Source organism: Erinaceus europaeus, chromosome 10 (assembly GCF_950295315.1).
Source record: "Erinaceus europaeus chromosome 10, mEriEur2.1, whole genome shotgun sequence".
Classification (NCBI taxonomy): domain Eukaryota; kingdom Metazoa; phylum Chordata; class Mammalia; order Eulipotyphla; family Erinaceidae; genus Erinaceus; species Erinaceus europaeus.
Genome location: NC_080171.1, coordinates 94,346,130 through 94,364,108, shown reverse-complemented (window position 1 = coordinate 94,364,108; position 17,979 = coordinate 94,346,130). Strand labels below are relative to the sequence as shown.

Below are 17,979 nucleotides of genomic sequence, written 5' to 3'. Positions count from 1 at the left end.
GACCTAATTTAAAAAATGTCCCAGATAGGTAGGTTACACTCCCAATAACAAGTATGGCTCACATTCCTGTGGAGTAACCTTCCCTGTTGTTTCTCTCTTGTTTGTGCTTGGAAGACATGAATTTATGAATAAATAGCTCTAGTTTCTATTGACTGACCTAGAATCTTAACTAACCCAAACTGAAAAGATATCTTTTTGTCAATTTTTAATAGAAAATTTAGTTTTCTTCTAAATTAAAAAAAATTATTATTGGGTAGAGACAGAGAAATCAAGAGGGTGAGGGGAGATGGGAAGGGAAAGAGAGATGCGTGCAGCACTGCTTTTGTGCACTTAACCAGGTGTGCCACTGCCTGCCTCTCTTTTTGTCAATTTTGTCTTTCAATACTGTGAATATGTCATTCCACTCCCTTCTTGACTTTGTGGTGAGAAATCTGTTGATTTGGTTCTACCTCTGTATGTTAGTTTTTTTCTTTTTTAAAAGTTTTATTAGTGATTTAATCTTGATTTTCAAAATTATAAGGTAGCAGGGGTATAAATCCATACCTTTCCCACCACAAGAGTTCTGTGTCCCCATTTCTTCCATCAGAAACTTCAGTGGTTATCCCAAGATCATAGGTATGAGCTATTATCACTTCTCTCTCTCTCTCTCTCTCTTTCTCATCTATCTGTCTACCGATATTTTCTTTTTTTAAAAAATTTTTTATTTAAGAAAGGATTAGTGAACAAAAGCATAAGGTAGGAGGGGTACAACTCCACACAATTCCCAACACCCAATCCCCATAACCCACCCCCTCCCATGGTAGCTTTCCCATTCTCTATCCCTCTGGGAGCATGGACCCAGGGTCGTTGAGGGTTGCAGAAGGTAGAAGGTCTGGCTTCTGTAATTGCTTCCCCGCTGAACATGGGCGTTGACTGGTCGGTCCATACCCCCAGTCTGCCTCTCTCTTTCCCTAGTAGGGTGTGACTCTGGGGAAGCTGAGCTCCAGGACACATTGGTGGGGCCTTCAATCCAGGGAAGCCTAGCCAGCATCCTGGTGGCATCTGGAACCTGGTGATTGAAAAGAGAGTTAACATATGAAGCCAAACAATTTGTTGAGCAATCATGGATCCCAAGCTTGGAATAGTGGAGAGGAAGTGTTAGGGAGGTACTCACTGCAAACTCTAGTGTAGTCCTGCTTTCAGGTATATATTTTGCAGTAGTTTATGGATACGTGTGCACATAAGCTCTCTCTCACAGAAACTGGTGTATATCTAGGTTATGGGACTTTGTTAGAAAGTGAACTACCTGAGATGAAATTAGAGTGTACTATAAAAGGAAAGGTCTCACCCGAGTAATGAAGCTGAAGGGTTGTCATTCCACACGTGAAGTCTCTGGATACATTCTGAGGTGAAGCATGTTGAGGTAGCAGTCGTTGCTTTGGTTAGGTTGTGATCGGCAGATGCAATGTTATTTGGTTTGGATTGGGAGATGCATACGGGAAAGCGGGCCCTATCCAAGGGTTCCAGGACTGGGGGAAGTAGGGACTCTATAGTGAAGATGTGAGGTTCCTGCTGTCTTAGGGTTCAAAAAGACCATCAATAGTTAATATTATCATCACATTATTTGTTAATTGGGTTAACTTTGAAAAGTCCCTTTGTTATGGTTTGCTGGACAGTACCCAGTATCTTGTATATAGCTGTGCTATTGGAAGCTTCTAATCTACTTGGTCTAGGCTTTTGAGAGAGTCCGCATATCAAATACATAGCCTATATATTAAAAAGATCCAGTTTGTCTTTTGAGAAACGTTGAGACATACAATTGATTTCCCCCTCTCATATTAATTAACTACTGATTTATATGTCTACATTTTGCTAGGAGTGTACATAAACACCATTCCCATCACCAAAGGACTGTGACCCATCCCTCCCGCCCACTCCCACCCCCCACTGGCCCAGGAAGCTACATGCCTACCCCTCACCACTGGGTTTTTACTTTGGTGCCCTACTTACAATTTGATCAGGTCCTGCTTTTAGTTTCCCTTTCAGATCTTCTATTAAACAAACAGAGAGACCCCTCACTGAATGGGAGAAGATCTTCACATGCCAGACATCAGACAAGAAACTAATCACCAAAATATATAAAGAGCTCAGCAAACTTAGCCGCAAAAAAGCAAATGACCCCATCCAACAATGGGCAGAGGAAATGAACAAAACATTCACCACAGAGGAGATCCAAAAGGCTAACAAACATATGAAAAACTGCTCTAGGTCACTGATTATCAGAGAAATGCAAATCAAGACAACACTAAGATACCACCTCACTCCTGTAAGAATGGCATACATCAAAAAGGACAACAGCAACAAATGCTGGAGAGGATGTGGGGACAGAGGAACCCTTTTACATTGTTGGTGGGAATGTAAATTGGTACAGCCTCTGTGGAGAGCAGTCTGGAAAACTCTTCAGAAGGCTAGACATGGACCTTCCATATGACCCAATAATTCCTCTCCTGGGGTTATACCAAAAAAGAGGTGTGTACTCCTATGTTCATAGCAGCACAATTCATAATAGCTAAAACCTGGAAGCAACCCAGGTGCCCAACACCAGATGAGTGGCTGAGAAAGCTGTGGTATATATACACAATGGAATACTATGCAGCTATCAAGAACAATGAACCCACCTTCTCTGACCCATCTTGGACAGAGCTAGAAGGAATTATGTTAAGTGAACTAAGTCAGAAAGATAAAGATGAGTATGGGATGATCCCACTCATCAACAGAAGCTGTCTACCGATATTTTCTATGATTCTGCCTTCTCTTCCTTTCCAAGTCACACCTACTACTTCCAAGAGTCCTTTATTTATCCTCCCCCTCTTCCTCCTTGAAGGTCCTGATGGAACTTGAGTTCAGAGACCTCTCATCAACTTATTCTAACATTTCTCCACCTTTGGAGTTTGGACCAAAATTCTTTATGATTGCAGAAGGTGGAAGTCTGGCTTCTGTAATTGCTTCTCCACTGGATATGGGCATTGATTGGCAGGTTGGTCCACCCCCTCAACTTGACTGTATCTTTTCCTAGTGGGGCAAGGCTCTAGAGAGGTGAGATTCTGGGTCACATTGGTGAGGTCAACTACCCAGGGAGTTCAGGATGAAACTGCATCCTCAATTTGGTGGCTGAAATGCAGTAAGATATAAAACAGGACAAAATGTTTAATAAACAAGAGACATAGATCAGGAACAGAGCAGATGAGCATAAGGATTTTAGTGTGAAAAGAAAGAAGGAAGTATGTTTTAGGTATGTTTCTAGGGACCCATGACTTTGGTAATATTTGCTTGAATTTGATAGCTAACATTCAAGTGAACTGAAAATATTGTCTGGGAAGATGGTGTCAAAGTTGGGAATAGGACTAAAAAACTGGATTAGGGCATAGAGTAGTTCCCAAGCTTGAAGAAAATATGTAAGTACACACACACACACACACACACACATATTCATTTATTGAATAGAGACAGAGAATCTGAGGTGGAAGGGGAGAGAGAGAGAGAGAGAGAGAGAGAGAGAGAGAGAGAGAGAGATGCAGCCCTGCCTCACCACTTCTGAAGTTTCCCCACTGCAGGTGGGGACTGGGAGCTTGAACCCAGGTCCTTTTTGCACTGCAACATATTGCACTCAGCTGAGTGTGCCACCACCCAGTTTATTTCCTTTTTGTTTTTACCAAGTTGATCTGACCACGTTGATTCCTATTTAGCACAGGAACCTATTAACCTCTAGGGTCCCTGTCAGTCTGTGTTTGCAGTCCATGGTCACAATTGGGAACAATGTAGGTGGCACTCATTTCAGGACTGAAAAGGTAATTTTTAAATTACCAAACTGGAACTTCTCATGTTTCAGATCTAATATGGGGCATAGAGAATTGTTTAGACAAATTATTAATTTTTAAATTTTTCTTTCTTTGTTTAAATTGGTGATTTAATAATGATCAACAAGACCATAGGATAAGAAAGGTACAATTCCACACAGTTCCTACCACCAGAATTTCACATCCCATCCCCTCCATTGGAAGTGTTCCTATTTTTTATCCCTCTGGGAGTATGGACCAAAGATCTTTATGGGGAGCAGAAGGTGGAAGTTATGGTTTCTGTAATTGCTTCTCCACTGGACATGGGCATTGACAGGTGGTTCATACCCTCAACCTGTTCCTGTCTTTCCTTAGTGGGATGGGTGGTTAGCCAAATTATTTTGAATCTGTATGGCCTGCAGAACTTTTAGTACTGGAGTGATATACACTTTTTTTCCAAAGTCAAAGTAATTTACAACAACATTATACAAAAGAGTGAATTTTGAGTAATCCATAGAGTAGCCACACCACTCTTTAATTTGTAATAGTTTCAGTGTCCTTAATAATTTCAACTTCTTTTTTTAAATTTATTTTTTTCCTTTATTAGGAGATTAATGTTTTACAGTCGACAGTAAATACAATAGTTTTTACATGCATAACATTTCTCAGTTTTCCACATAACAGTACAACCCTCAATAGATCCTCTGTCATCCTTTTCCAGGACCTGTACTCTCTTCCCTACCCACTCCAGAGTCTTTTACTTTGGTGCAATACACCTACTCCAGTCCAAGTTCTGCTTAGTGTTATCTCTTCTGATCTTGTTTTTCAACTTCTGCCTGAGAGTGAGATCATCCCATATTCAACCTTCTGTTTCTGACTTATTTCACTTAACATGATTTCTTCAAGCTCTATCCAAGATGGGCTGAAAATGGTGGGATCAACATTCTTAATAACTGAGTAGTATTCCATGACACACATGTCTTTTATGAAGTGACACAAAAGTTCAAATAAAAAAAATGGTTTAGTCACAGAGGAAAGAGTTGGTGCACCTGGAAAAGCACACATATGGCCATGTATAAGGACTTGAGTTCAAGGAAAAAGAACTTGAGTTCAAAGAAAAAAACATTCAAGCAAGAGCTGAAACCTCTGCTTTTCAAGATCTTTTAAAATATGGAATACACAGATAAACTTCCTCCCCCTTCTATGAAGCCAACATTACTATGAAACCAAAAGCAGACAATGATACAAACAAAAAAGAAAACTATAGACCAATATCCCTAATGAACATAGATACTAAGATATTATAGAAAATACTAATAATCCATCTATAGAAGTACATTAAAAAAGATTGTATACCACAACCAACTAGCATTTATTCTAGAAATGCAAAGCTGGTTCACAATACATAAATCAATAAATGCGATTTACCAGACCAACAGAAGGAAATCCAAAATATATGATTATCTTAATAGATGTAGAGTAAGCCTTTGACAAGATCCAACATCCCTTCATGATTAAAACGTGAAAAAATGGAGGTAGATGGAAAAATACATCAATCTAGCCAAATCTATATACAGTAGTCCTACAGCCAACATCATACTCAAAGGAGAGAAATTCTAAGTTTTCTCTCTATGGTCAGGTACAGAACAAGACTTCCCATTCTTTTCATTGCTATTCAATAGTTGGAAGTCTTAGCTATTGAATGAAACCAGGCATGAGGCAGAGGTTAAAGGGATACAGATTTGAAAAGAAAAAGATAAACTGTCACTACTTATAGATATAGTATACATAGAAAATCCAAAAAATCCTGCAGGAAACTTCTGGGAATTAGTAAGCAATATAGTAAGGTGTTGGGATACAAAAGCAACATACAAAAACCAATGGCATTCCTCTATGCAAACACCAAGCTGGAAGAAGAAATCCAGAAGTTCATTTTATTCATAGCAGCAAAACACAATCAAACATCTAGGGATAAACCTAACAAGGGAACTGAAGGATTCTTATAGTGAAAACTATGAGACACTTTTCAAGGAAACAGAACAATATTAAAAGAAATGGAAAGATATTCCATGCTTATGGATTAGAAGAATTAGCATAATTAATATGACTATTCTACCCAGAGCCATATATAGAAATTAACAAAATCCCTATGAAAGCCCCACCAAATTTCTTTGAGAGTAGAAAAAAAGATTAAAAAAAGTTCATCTGAAGACAGAAAAATACCTCAAATAGCCAAAGAAATCATGAGAGAAAATAGCAAGAATAAATGTATCACCCTTCCTGACCTCAATACATACTACAGAGCCACTATAATCAAAATGGTATGGTGCTGGAACCAAAATAGACATGCAGCCTAGTGGAATAGGATGGAAAGGCCAGGAAGTAGCCCCCACACCTACTAAAGCCCAATTTTTGATGTGAGTAAAAACATAAAATGGAGAATTTATTCAACAAATGGTGTTGAGAAAACAGCTGTAATATGTAAAAGAATGAAACTGGCCATGTCATTTCATCACATGCAAAAGTAACCTCCAGATGGATCAAAGATTTAAATATCAGGTCAGAAACCATCAAATAACTAGAGGAAAATATAGGCAGAACTATTCCATGTGAGTTTTAGAATCATCTTTAGTAATTCAAATCCAATTTCAAGGAAAACAAAAGAAAAATAAATCAATGGGACTATATCAAACTGAAAAACTCTTGCCTAGCAAGAGGAATTACTGCCATAACAGGGAGATTCTCCACTGCATGGGAAAAAACCTCTATGTGTCATACATTGGACGTATGGCTAATAACCAAAATACACAAAGAACTCACCAAATTCAACATTAAAAGGACAAAACAAACAGACAAACAAACAACAGTCATTAAGGACCTAGATCTATAGTGGACCCTCTCTCCACCATCACTGGTTATTTCCATCAGAAGCACCATCATAGGCTCTCTTGTAGGCTTCTTCAGGACCATACCCTTACTATGACCTAGGAATGGCAGGAACTGCCCAACTCTCTGAAGGGAGACTGGGTCATCCTTCTCTGCCACTTGAGGAAGAATGGTCCTGAAATGAGTGTAGCCTAGAATGTTCCCAGCTGTAACCATGGGCTGTGAACAGAGACTGACAGGGACTTGGAGGTTATATAGGCTCCTGTGATAAATATGAGTAGATAATGGGCCCCAGGTCACATCGAAGTGGTAAACACTTAATTGTTACATATGTCTTCAAGTTTGGTGGCTACCCGCTGCCCTGATCTAGCTTTCTAGTCCTATTCTCAATCCGATACTATCTTCCCAGACAATATTTTTAGTCCACCTGGATGTTAGCTATCAAGCTAAAAAAAAAATTATCAAAGTCATGAGCCCTAGGAACATACCTAAAATATACTTCTGCTTTCTACTTTTGTTCTCAACTCTGATACTATCTTCCCAGACAGTATTTCTAGTTCATCCTCATGTTAGCTACCAAACTCAAGCAGAGATTTATACTAAGACATGGGCTTCTAGAAATCTACCGAAAATAGACTTTCTAGCTTCCTTTCACCTTAAAATCCCTAGTCTCATTTGCTCTATTCCTACTTTTTTGGTTATTGTTTATTAAACATTTTGTCCTTCTTTTCATCTTACTGCATTTCAGCCACCAAGTTCCAGATGCTACTATGATTCCATCTTGACTTTCCTGGGCAGAGGACCTCACCAATGCTTCCTGGAACCTCACCTCTCTGGAGCCCTGCCCCACTAGGGAAAGATAGAAACAGACAGGGGGTATGAATTGACCTGCCAAGGTCCATGTCCAGGGAGAAGCAATTACAGGAGCCAGAACTCTCATCTTCTGAACCCCAAAAAGAATTTTGATTCATACTTCCAGAGGGAGTGATAGGGGAAGAAAACCAGGCAAATAAACATTTTTTTAAAAAAAATTACAAATCAAAAATTTAAGATAAAGCAATAATAGACAAATTCTATACAAAATTATAGAAAATATCAGAAACATGCTGAGTAAAAAAAGGAATTTAACTTATCCCTGAATGCTGTACCAAATAAAGAGGTTAAGTAAATGGGAGTTGGAGAGCTGTGACAGTACTTAATTTTGAAACATCAAACATCTATAACTCTAGAACCCATACAATGGATGCTAGTTCCTCTTCCTATATTGGGATGGTCCCCTCCATTTCATTTATGTTGGTGGGAGGCAGATCCATTCTCCAAAATATAGAAGTAAAGCAGCAGTACTGATTTCCCAATTTTTCTTGGAACCAGACCGTGGGTGAAAGACCAAGCCTTGGCCAGTTACAGGCGTAGACTGATTTTGAATATAGAGGTGCTGTTGTAATGAGTAAGAAATCGTTCCTTTCTGGTCACTTCTGGTTTTTTGGGTCTCAAGGGACGACAGCCAGCACCTACTGTTGAAAATGTTGATGGGATACAAGCAGAAGTGAGCAGAGTTTGGTGGCTATAGTGGTGACATTATCAGATATTGCCAGTTGTGGGATATGAGTTTGACTGTAATTCTGACTATGTCACCTTTCTTACATTTGTGTTTTTCATTGTATATAGTTGCTTAGCCTTCTTGAATATACTGGAGTTCCACATAAACTGTAAGTAAGTTAATTTTCTCCATAATCAGCCAGGATTATTTGTTTTTTGCATCTAAGAACTCTTGACTGTTGTACTACTGTTGCTTATAGGCAGAACCAGAGAACTTTTATTATAATTAAATTTATGCTAGTGCATTACTTACTGTAAATCATAGTAGTTATGTTTCATTTTTTAAAAAAAATACTATTTATTTATTTATTTTGGATTGAGGCAGAGAGAGGTGGAGAGGGGGGATGTAGAAAGGGAGAGATAGAGAGACAAAAGAATATACCTGCTTATGAAATGTCCCCACTGCAAACAGGGACCAGAGACTTCTTAAAACTGGTTACTTGCATACTGTAATGTCTGTGCTCAATTAGGTGTACCACCACTTGGCCCCTTTATTTTGTTTCTTGAGCTCTGGGTTTAAGAGATATTTCAGTACAATCTATCTTAGGAAAATCCATGATCTGTACCTAATTTAAATATTTGGGGAAGTTCTAAAGGAAGTGGATATGTGAAGAAAAAACTATTCCACCAGAAACATAGGTAAAATCTGGAAGTGTGTTTTGGGCTTCTATTTAAAGAATGAAGTACAAATTCTTCTCATCCGTTTTCTGAAGGCTCCCTTGATATCTTCATTCCTCAGACTATAAATGAAAGGGTTCAGCATGGGAGTCACTACAGTGTACATGACTGTCAAGATGCGACCCCTGGTCACTGAATAACTAGTAAGGGGCCAGAAGTAGACCCATGTGAGGGTTCCATAGAATATGGACACCACGGTGAGGTGGGAACCACAGGTAGAAAATGCTTTCCATTTGCCCTTGGCTGAGGGACTGTGGAAGACCACTGAGATGATGCAAGCATAGGAAATCATGATGAAGGCCAGAGCTCCATTGATGACAATAACACCCTCTGTGTGAATCACCAGAGTGTTGAGGTGGGTGCTGGAGCAGGAAATCTTCATCAGAGGGTAGAGGTCACAGAAAAAATGGGGGATCCTGTTATCTGCACAGAAGATCAGCCGGCCCATGAGCGAGGTGTGCAGCAGGGCATGAAGATGGGAGAGGACATGGCACATAGCCATCATCTGCAGACAGAGCATTCTGGTTAGGATCAGAGGATAGCGAAAAGGATGGCAGATGGCAATGTATCTGTCATAGGCCATTACAGCCAGGAGGAAGTTTTCCATGGCTGCAAAGCAAATGAAAAAGTAAGTCTGGGCTAAGCATCCCATGTAGGAAATTGTCTTCGTAGAGGAGAAAATATTCTGCAGCATCTTGGGGACTGTGGTGGATGTGAAACAGATGTCAACCAAGGCCAGGTTACTGAGGAAGATGTACATGGGAGTGTGGAGGCGTGGAGTAGAGATAATCAGTGTGGTGATGGCAAAGTTACCAGAAATATTGATTGTGTACATGAGAAGAAAAAGTATGAAGAGTGGGATCTGTTCTTCTGGTTGGGTAGACATGCCCATGAGAACAAAATGGGATACACGAGTCCAGCTGGTATTGTCCATCTGTTGCCCTATGAATAAAACTAATTATTATTGTTATTTTAATACCACAGTTATCACTGCTACTTGGTGCCTGTATGCCTCCACTGCTCCTGGAGGATATTTATTTCATTGTTCTCTTTTGATAGAGGGTGAGATAGAGATAGAGAAGGAGTCAAACAGGGAGAGACACCTGCAGTGCTACTCTGTTTCTTTTCTGCAGGTGAGGAAAAAAAAACCCTATTTTTATAGACTGCATACTCACTTTTTTTTTCTCCAATGTAGACTATATAGTGTTGCTAAAGGGATCAAGTGCTTAATTCTTTTTTCTTTTCTTTCTTTCTTTTTGTTCAATCTGAGCACTAGTCAGCTCTAGCTTATGATGGTGCTGGGGTTGAACTTTGGGGTTTCAGGCATGAATGTCTTTTTGCACAGACATTATGCTATCCTCCCTCCCACTTAATTATTTTCTAAGGTAGTGAAATATGGCTCTTTCATTATCACTAATATCACCATTACCATAGCTAAAATTTTTTAAAATGTGCCTCTTGAACCAGAGATTTTGCTATATTTAATTCGCACAATAACCCCATGACACAACTGTGTTTTTATTATTTCAGTTTTACAAATTATAAAACTGAGGAAGTATTGCAAGTATAAACTCATATTAAAGGCAACCTCTGAACATGAAATTATGTTTATATGATCCTAAAGATATGCTATTTGTATTATATTAGCATGGCCCTGCTAATAAAAATTACATCATCTAATTCTTGATAATACCTGATTGTTGGTTTAATAACTAGGCAATCTACCTGATAAAAGGGATTTCACAAGTCATTTGGTTCAAAAACTTCTGTTTTGAATACTATATTCCCTTGTGGTAACCAAAAACTTCCCAAAGAATACAAAAGTCCAATTTCAGGAGAATCTGTTCTCAAAATCTCAGTGACCATAATCTTTCTAAAATCACTTATCAAGATTTCACCTTAGATGTTATGCTGTTTCTCTTTAACAAAAGAAACATATTTTTACCTATCCTAAATATTCTTGCATATAAAAGTTCAACACATAGAACCCTCAAAGGAGTCAAAGGAAGGATTTGAAAGATCAAGAAAGTGAATTACCTTAAAGATTGGCTATTGAGTCTATTTTTATATCAAAGGTTTTTAAAATTTCCACCAGAAGCAGTGAATTTGTAGTGCTGGCACCAGTCTCAGAAAACAAAAACTGTTATAATTGTCAGCACATCATTAAAATATTTTTGGTAATATATAATGTGTATTCTGTCATACTACTTGAACAGTGTTCAAGGTATAAGTGACACTACTGTATCAACATTCTATTAATACTCATTTATTCAGATAAGTAACAAGTTCCTACATCTATAACAGTAACAACCAATTTGTAAAATAGGCTATTCTACAGATTCTGCCTTGTTAGTGATAAGCAATACTCATTATTTTTCCTTTTTCTTCCTTTCCCACTATGCTACCTTGTTCTAGAACTAGAGTGCAGATTTTTTTATTCTCATTTCATGATCATAAAATTGAATACCAGGGGGACAGGTGGTGGCTTAAAGATCTCAGTTCGAGCCCCCCGCACCTCACCTGCAGGGGAGTCGCTTCACAAGTGGTGAAGCAGGTCTGCAAGTATTTATCTTTCTCTCCCCCTCACTGTCTTCCATCTGTCTCTCGATTTCTCTCTGTCCTATCCAACAACAGCAGCAGTAACAACAATAACAACAACAACAATGATAAGGGCAACAAAAGTGAAAAAAAATTGAGGACCAGAGGGATGAATTAACTTCTTCAGGGTAACAGCGTAGAATTGATGTCTGGTTTGATACAGTTCTTGCTAACCTAAAAGCAATGTTCTTTCTGTGCCCACCTTACCAGTCTGACACACATGCTCCCCTTCCTTTCCTTTGACTCCTTGCTCTTCTTTTCTCTTTCTTTCTTTCTTTCTTTCTTTCTTTCTTTCTTTCTTTCTTTCTTTCTTTCTTCCTTCCTTCCTTCCTTCCTTCCTTCCTTCCTTTCTTTCTTTCTTTCTTTCTTTCTTTCTTTCTTTCTTTCCTTGTCTCTCTTTCTTTCTTCCTTTCTTTCTAAGTGCCTTATTGAAGCACAGTTTAACTGCTCTTGGGGCCGCTTTCAGAAAGAGAGACACAGAGAGAGAGTGAGAGAGAGACAGAGGGAGAGAGACAGAGGGATAGAGGGAGAGAGAGACAGAGAGGGAGAGAGAGAAATAAAGAGAGAGAGATAGAGAGAGAGAGATTGAGAGAGAGAGATGGCAGTACCAGAGCTTCCCCTGTTCCATAGCACTCCAGGTGTTGAAGCTCTAGCTTGGGCTCTGCACATGGCAACCCCCAACCTACCTTGTGACCTATCTCTCCATCCCTGGGCACTCATGCTTCATTTTCTTCCTACACTGGGTTTCCTTAGCCTGTCTTTGTATTTGAACTCTATAAATATACTCAGGTGGGCCTCACTTTATAATTTAGGAAACATGAGGTATCTCTTGTCAGTTTTTAGGGAATACATTCTAAGGAACAAAATTCTACTTGATGGTTAGCATACAGGCCCTATAACAAAGCTGTCCATAAAATCAGAGAGAAACCCAGAAGTGATTGGAGAGTGAACTGCTTGGAATCTCAGATTTCTCTTTATCTTCCTTGTAGCTGACAAAATTTGTTCACAGTGCAGCATGCCAGCACATCATCCCTTTGATGGCAAAATCCAGTTGAGTGATAGCTAGAGAAGAATCTTGCTCTATGAAAGAATGCAGATAATGAAATAGCAGTGTGATGTGAGGAAATGGATCTGAATCCAGATTTTTGTTTTGCTTCCTAGACTTCCATGAAAATTTTCCTCTTCTTTTCTATGTCATGACTTTCTTTTTTCTTTTTTAATTTTTCTTTCTTCCTTTCATTCTTTAATTACCACATGACTTTTCCTTTTTCTTTCTTTTTTAAAATTACCTTTATTTATTTACTGGATAGAGACAGCCAGAAATGATTTAGAGGGAAAGAGACAGAGAGACACCTGAAACACTGCTTCGCCACTCACAAAGCTTTTCCCCTGCAGGTGGGGACTGGGGGGCTTGAGCCTGGGTCCTTGCACATTGTAACACATGTGCTCAACCACGTGAGCCACCACTCAGCCCCCTTCCATGAAAAATTTCTCTGATATCTTGGTAAAACTACTTTATTTTTAGGGACCTTTGTTTCTTCATGCACCTCTATTGAATTCATAGAATTAATTTTTTTAAAGGAGAAAATAGGAACACAAAGGTTCAGTAATGTAAAAGTTCTTTTCTGAGATAGAAGTTACTTGCTTTAATTTTCTGTATGAATTTTCAAGTCTTATCTCAGAATATGTCCCCATTATGTCTTTCAGATGGATCCACACATGTCTCTGATAACTGAGTCACCTCTCATTCCAAAGTGACCTTTATAAGTCTGTGAGGCTTTTGTGTTATATTCTATTTATTCTCTGAGTTTGATAACTAGTTCACAGAAGTGTGAAGAAAAGTTGGAGTGTTTTGGTAAGAAAGAGCAAAGTAGACATTCATGAGATAGATAATATTGGAATTTTACCAGTTAAGCACTTAAAAAACTAGCATGCTCAAGGAAAATCAAAATTATACTACTTACTTCTTTTCCAGATTGAATACATAGTGTTGAAATAATATTATTGTAATTTTGGATTTTCCAACCTTGATTATTTATATATCCTCAACTGATTTAATTTCTTTGGAATTCCAATTTTTTTTTTTTTTGACTCAGGAAGATTCTCTTCAAAGGAACCACTCTTGGCTTTGTAAATTATTTCTTCTTCCTTTTTTTTTTTTTTTTTGTAGTTACGATTAAATATGGAGAATGGGGAGAGACCAGGAAGGCATAATATTTCTTTTCTTTTTTTTAAATATTTATTTCCTTTTGTTGCCCTTGTTTTATTGTTGATGTTGTTGGATAAGACAGAGAGAAATGGATATATGAGGGGAAGACAGAGAGGGGGAGAGAAAGATAAACACCTGCAGACTTGCTTCACAGCCTGTGAAGTGACTCCCCTGCAGGTGGGGAGCCAGGGGCTAGAACCGGGACCCTTCCTCTGGTCCTTGAGCTTTGCTCCACGTGCGCTTAACCCACTGTGCTACCGCCAGACTCCCGGCATAATATTTCTAAGGATGGCATATAGAAAAGGAAAAGTGAAAAGGAGAGAAGAAGACTGAATCAAAGACACATTTCAGGGTGCTGGTGCACCTGGTTGAGCGCAGATGCCACAGTGTGCAAGGACCCGACTTTCAAGCCCCCACTCACGGGGGAAAGCTTTACAGAAGGTGAAGCAGTTCTACAAGTCTCTCTCTCTCTCTCTCTCTTTCCCTTCCCTCTCGATTTCTGGCTGTCTCTATCCAATAAATAAATAAATAAAGGTAATGAAAATAAAAGTTAAAAAAATATAGATGAAGACACATTTCACAATAAGCATGATATTGTACAAAGGACCAAGTTGAGAAAAATAGTTATCACTCTGGAAATGACTTGGAGACTGTACAGGAATTGCTGGTGGTATTCAGAAACTGCTGCGTGTAGCTAAAGACAGATACTTACTGTGGATTTCCATTTGAATTGGGATGGACTGAGCTTGGCTCTCCAGTGCTCCCTCAGGCTCCAGATGTCATCATGTTTTGTTTTGACAGCAGCAAGGAACAATTCATTCAGCAAATACAGAGGGAGTTCCCGAGGACAGAAAAACAGAAGGCCTCAGGGAGTGAGTGGCTGAAGGAGGTGTTTTAAGGACAAGAAAGCATGCCTGGAAAGAGTGCGGAGAGGTTTTATCATGTGCTTCTGCATGAGTGTGGTGGTTCTTGCTAGCAGTGTCTCAAGTGAGTCACTGTCCAAATTTGTTGCTATCTCTGGGGATTGGGGCCCATGAGTGGTGCTTCTGATATGAGTGTTAGTGACTAACTGTTGCTTGGTAGCTCAGTTGATCTCAGGAAGGTGGCCAGGACTTGGGAAATCAGTCTGGACACAGGGTTCTGAATTTGCTCTAGAATTTGTCTCTGAAAAAAAAATTCACAGAACTTAGATATCCAAGGCACAGTTGGAGTAGATTTTTGTTTACTATTTATGTAATGCTATAGACCCTTCTTTTTCTTTTTTTAATATTTATTTATTTTCTCTTTTGTTGCCCCTGTTGTTTTTCGTTGTTGTTGTAGTTATTATTGTTATTGTTGTTACTGATGTCATTGTTGTTGGATAGGGACAGAGAGAAATGGAGAGAGGAGGGGAAGACAGAGAGGGGGAGAGAAAGATAGACACCTGCAGACCTGCTTCACCACCTGTGATGTGACTCCCCTGCAGTTGAGGAGCTGGGAGCTCTAACCAGGATCCTTATGCCGGTCCTTGCACTTTGTGCCACGTACGCTTAACCCACTGCACTACTGCCTGACTCCCAAGACCCTTATTTTTCAGCTGTTATATGATTGACTTACAACATCATACTGGTTTCAGGTGTATAACGTAATGACCACACATTTTTATATATTGAGAAATATATACAACCACACAGTTACTATTTTTGTTCTTTGGGTAAGAACATTTAAGATATACCCTAACAACATTGCAGTTAAGGAATATATATACATATATACATATATATATATATTTGTTTTATATATATTTATATAATATATATTGGTTTTGGTCACTGGGATTATCACTGGAGCTCAGGGTCTGCATAACTCCACCACTTTTAGAAGCTATTTCCCCCCTTTCCTCTAGATAGTGTGAGACAGAGAGAGAGAAACACAAAGTTAAGACACTGCAGCACTACATCAACACTCCTGAATAACTCCCCCCCACAGGCACTCACATGTGGTCATGTGTGCTTGAACTGGGGTTCTCACACATGGTAGTATGTGTGATCTACTGTGTCAGCCATTTATATAGGCTCCAATACATAAAAACACCTGTCTAAAAAGATATGTGTACGCCTGAATTCATTGCATTGCTGTTTACAGTAGCCAAGACATGAAATCAACTAAAATACTCAGTAACTGATGAATAGATTAAGTTTTGATATCAGGGTGATGAGAAATTTTACCCATGAGTCAATAACTGTACTGTAAACCAAGGAGTTCACTCTAAAATGATTAAAAAGCACACACACACACACACACACACACACATACACACACACACACACACACACGCACACATATATAAACCTGAGATAAAGGATGACACTTTCCCCTTTGCAACATCATCAGAACAACTAGAGAGGATTTTAAATAACTAAGATAAATAACTCAGAAAGAAAAGAACAAATACCAGTACATCTCACTTGTATATGGGATATAAGAGAAAAAAAGTCAGGGGAAAATGAGCCCTTAGATTCTAACTTCAGAACTGAAATCACCAAAAAGGAAGAAGGGAAAGGGGTGTTGTAAGGGTAGAGAGGGTCTGATAAGCTTTGTTAGAAGGTTATTGGTACTTAAAAAATTTTTTTTTTCTCTTTTGCTACCCATCACCTTGATGTTATTATTGGTGTTGTTATTGCTGTCTTTGTTGTTAGATAGAGAGAGGGAGAGAGAAAGACAGACACCTGCAGACAGACTTTACTGCTTGTGATGCGACCTCACCCCCCGCAGGTGGGGAGCCGAGGGCTTGAACTGGGATTCTGATGCCGGTCTATGTGCTTTCTGCCATGTGTGATTACTATGCCCAGCTCCCGGTTATTGGTACTTTTTTGGTGGGCATGCTGTGGTAATACTCTATCAGCGAAGGGAGAAGGATGGGATGGGACACAGTCTTTTGGTGGTGGGAATGGTGTTTATGTACACTCCTATTAATTGTAGTCATATAAATCACTAATTAATTAATATGAGAGAGGAAAAATTGATTGACTGTCTCAAACTTTTTAATGCACAGAACATCGGCTGAGTCTTTGATATGTTGACTCTCTAAAAAGCTTAGACCAGGGAGAACAGAAGCAACTGATGGCACAGCTATGTACAAATAATGTCAAAGGACATACATTATGATGATGTTGTGTATGATACAATAAGTCCTAACAAAGAGATTTTTCAAAGTTAACCCAATTGCCAAATAATATGATTATAGCAATAACTATCTATTGCCTTCTTAAAACCTAAGACAGTAGGAACCTCCTGATTCTTCTATAGAGCCTGTATTTCCCCAATCCTAGAACCTCTAGGGTGGGGCTCATTTTCCTGCATGCTTCTCTCAATTCATACCAAATGATATTGCATCTGCTGGTCCCAACATAATCAACACAATGAGTACCACCTCAGCATGCTTCACGTTAGACTGTGTCCAGAGACATCAGACATGGAATGTCAACCTAATTACTTGGGTGAAACCTTTCCTTTCATAGGATTCTCTAATTCCATTAGAGAATGTTCCAAAGGGAGGCTGGACAGCATACTCTATGCTCCACCCAAGGAAGATGGGTCCTAAAATCTGGGCAGCTTGGAACGTTCCTACTCATGACCACAGAATGTGAGCTCAGATCTACAGGGATGCAGAGGTCACATAGGCTCTTAAGCTGAATATGGGCCCCAGATCACATCAAGTCAATGGGGTTTACAGTCAACAATACTTATCCCCCTTTCTTATATTTGGGATCTACTCTCTTCCCTAATCCGGCTTTCTGGTCCTTTTACCAGCCATGATATCATCTCCCCAGACAATAACTTGGATCCACCTGTATATCAAATTTAAGGCTCAGGGAAAAACAAACAAACAAACAAACAAATAAACAATCAGACAAAAAAGCTAGTATAGCCACAGGCCCTTTGGAATATAATTAAAATATACTCTGCTTCTCCAAAGCCCTGCCCAACCAGGGAAAGAGAGAGGCAGGCTGGGAGTGCTGACTGACCTGCCAGTGACCATGTTCAGTGGGGAAGCAATTACAGAAGCCAGACCTTCCACCTTCTGCATTTCATAATGACCCTGAGTCCATACTCCAAAAGGGATAAAGAATAGGAAAGCTATCAGGGGAGGGGATATGGAGTTCTGGTGGTGGGAATTGTGTGGAGTTGTACCCCTCTTATCCTATGATTTTG

The 17,979-nt window shown here is 39.2% G+C and overlaps 1 protein-coding gene across 1 annotated transcript; it reads right to left on the bottom strand.

Annotated features, from left to right (window-relative positions):
- Positions 1 to 8,967: 8,967 nt before the first annotated feature.
- LOC103129011 (olfactory receptor 1Q1) lies at positions 8,968 to 9,912 on the bottom strand. The gene has a single exon (XM_007539953.1). It carries the CDS (start codon positions 9,910 to 9,912, stop codon positions 8,968 to 8,970), a length of 945 nt encoding a protein of 314 aa, XP_007540015.1.
- Between the last annotated feature and the right edge of the window lie 8,067 nt (positions 9,913 to 17,979).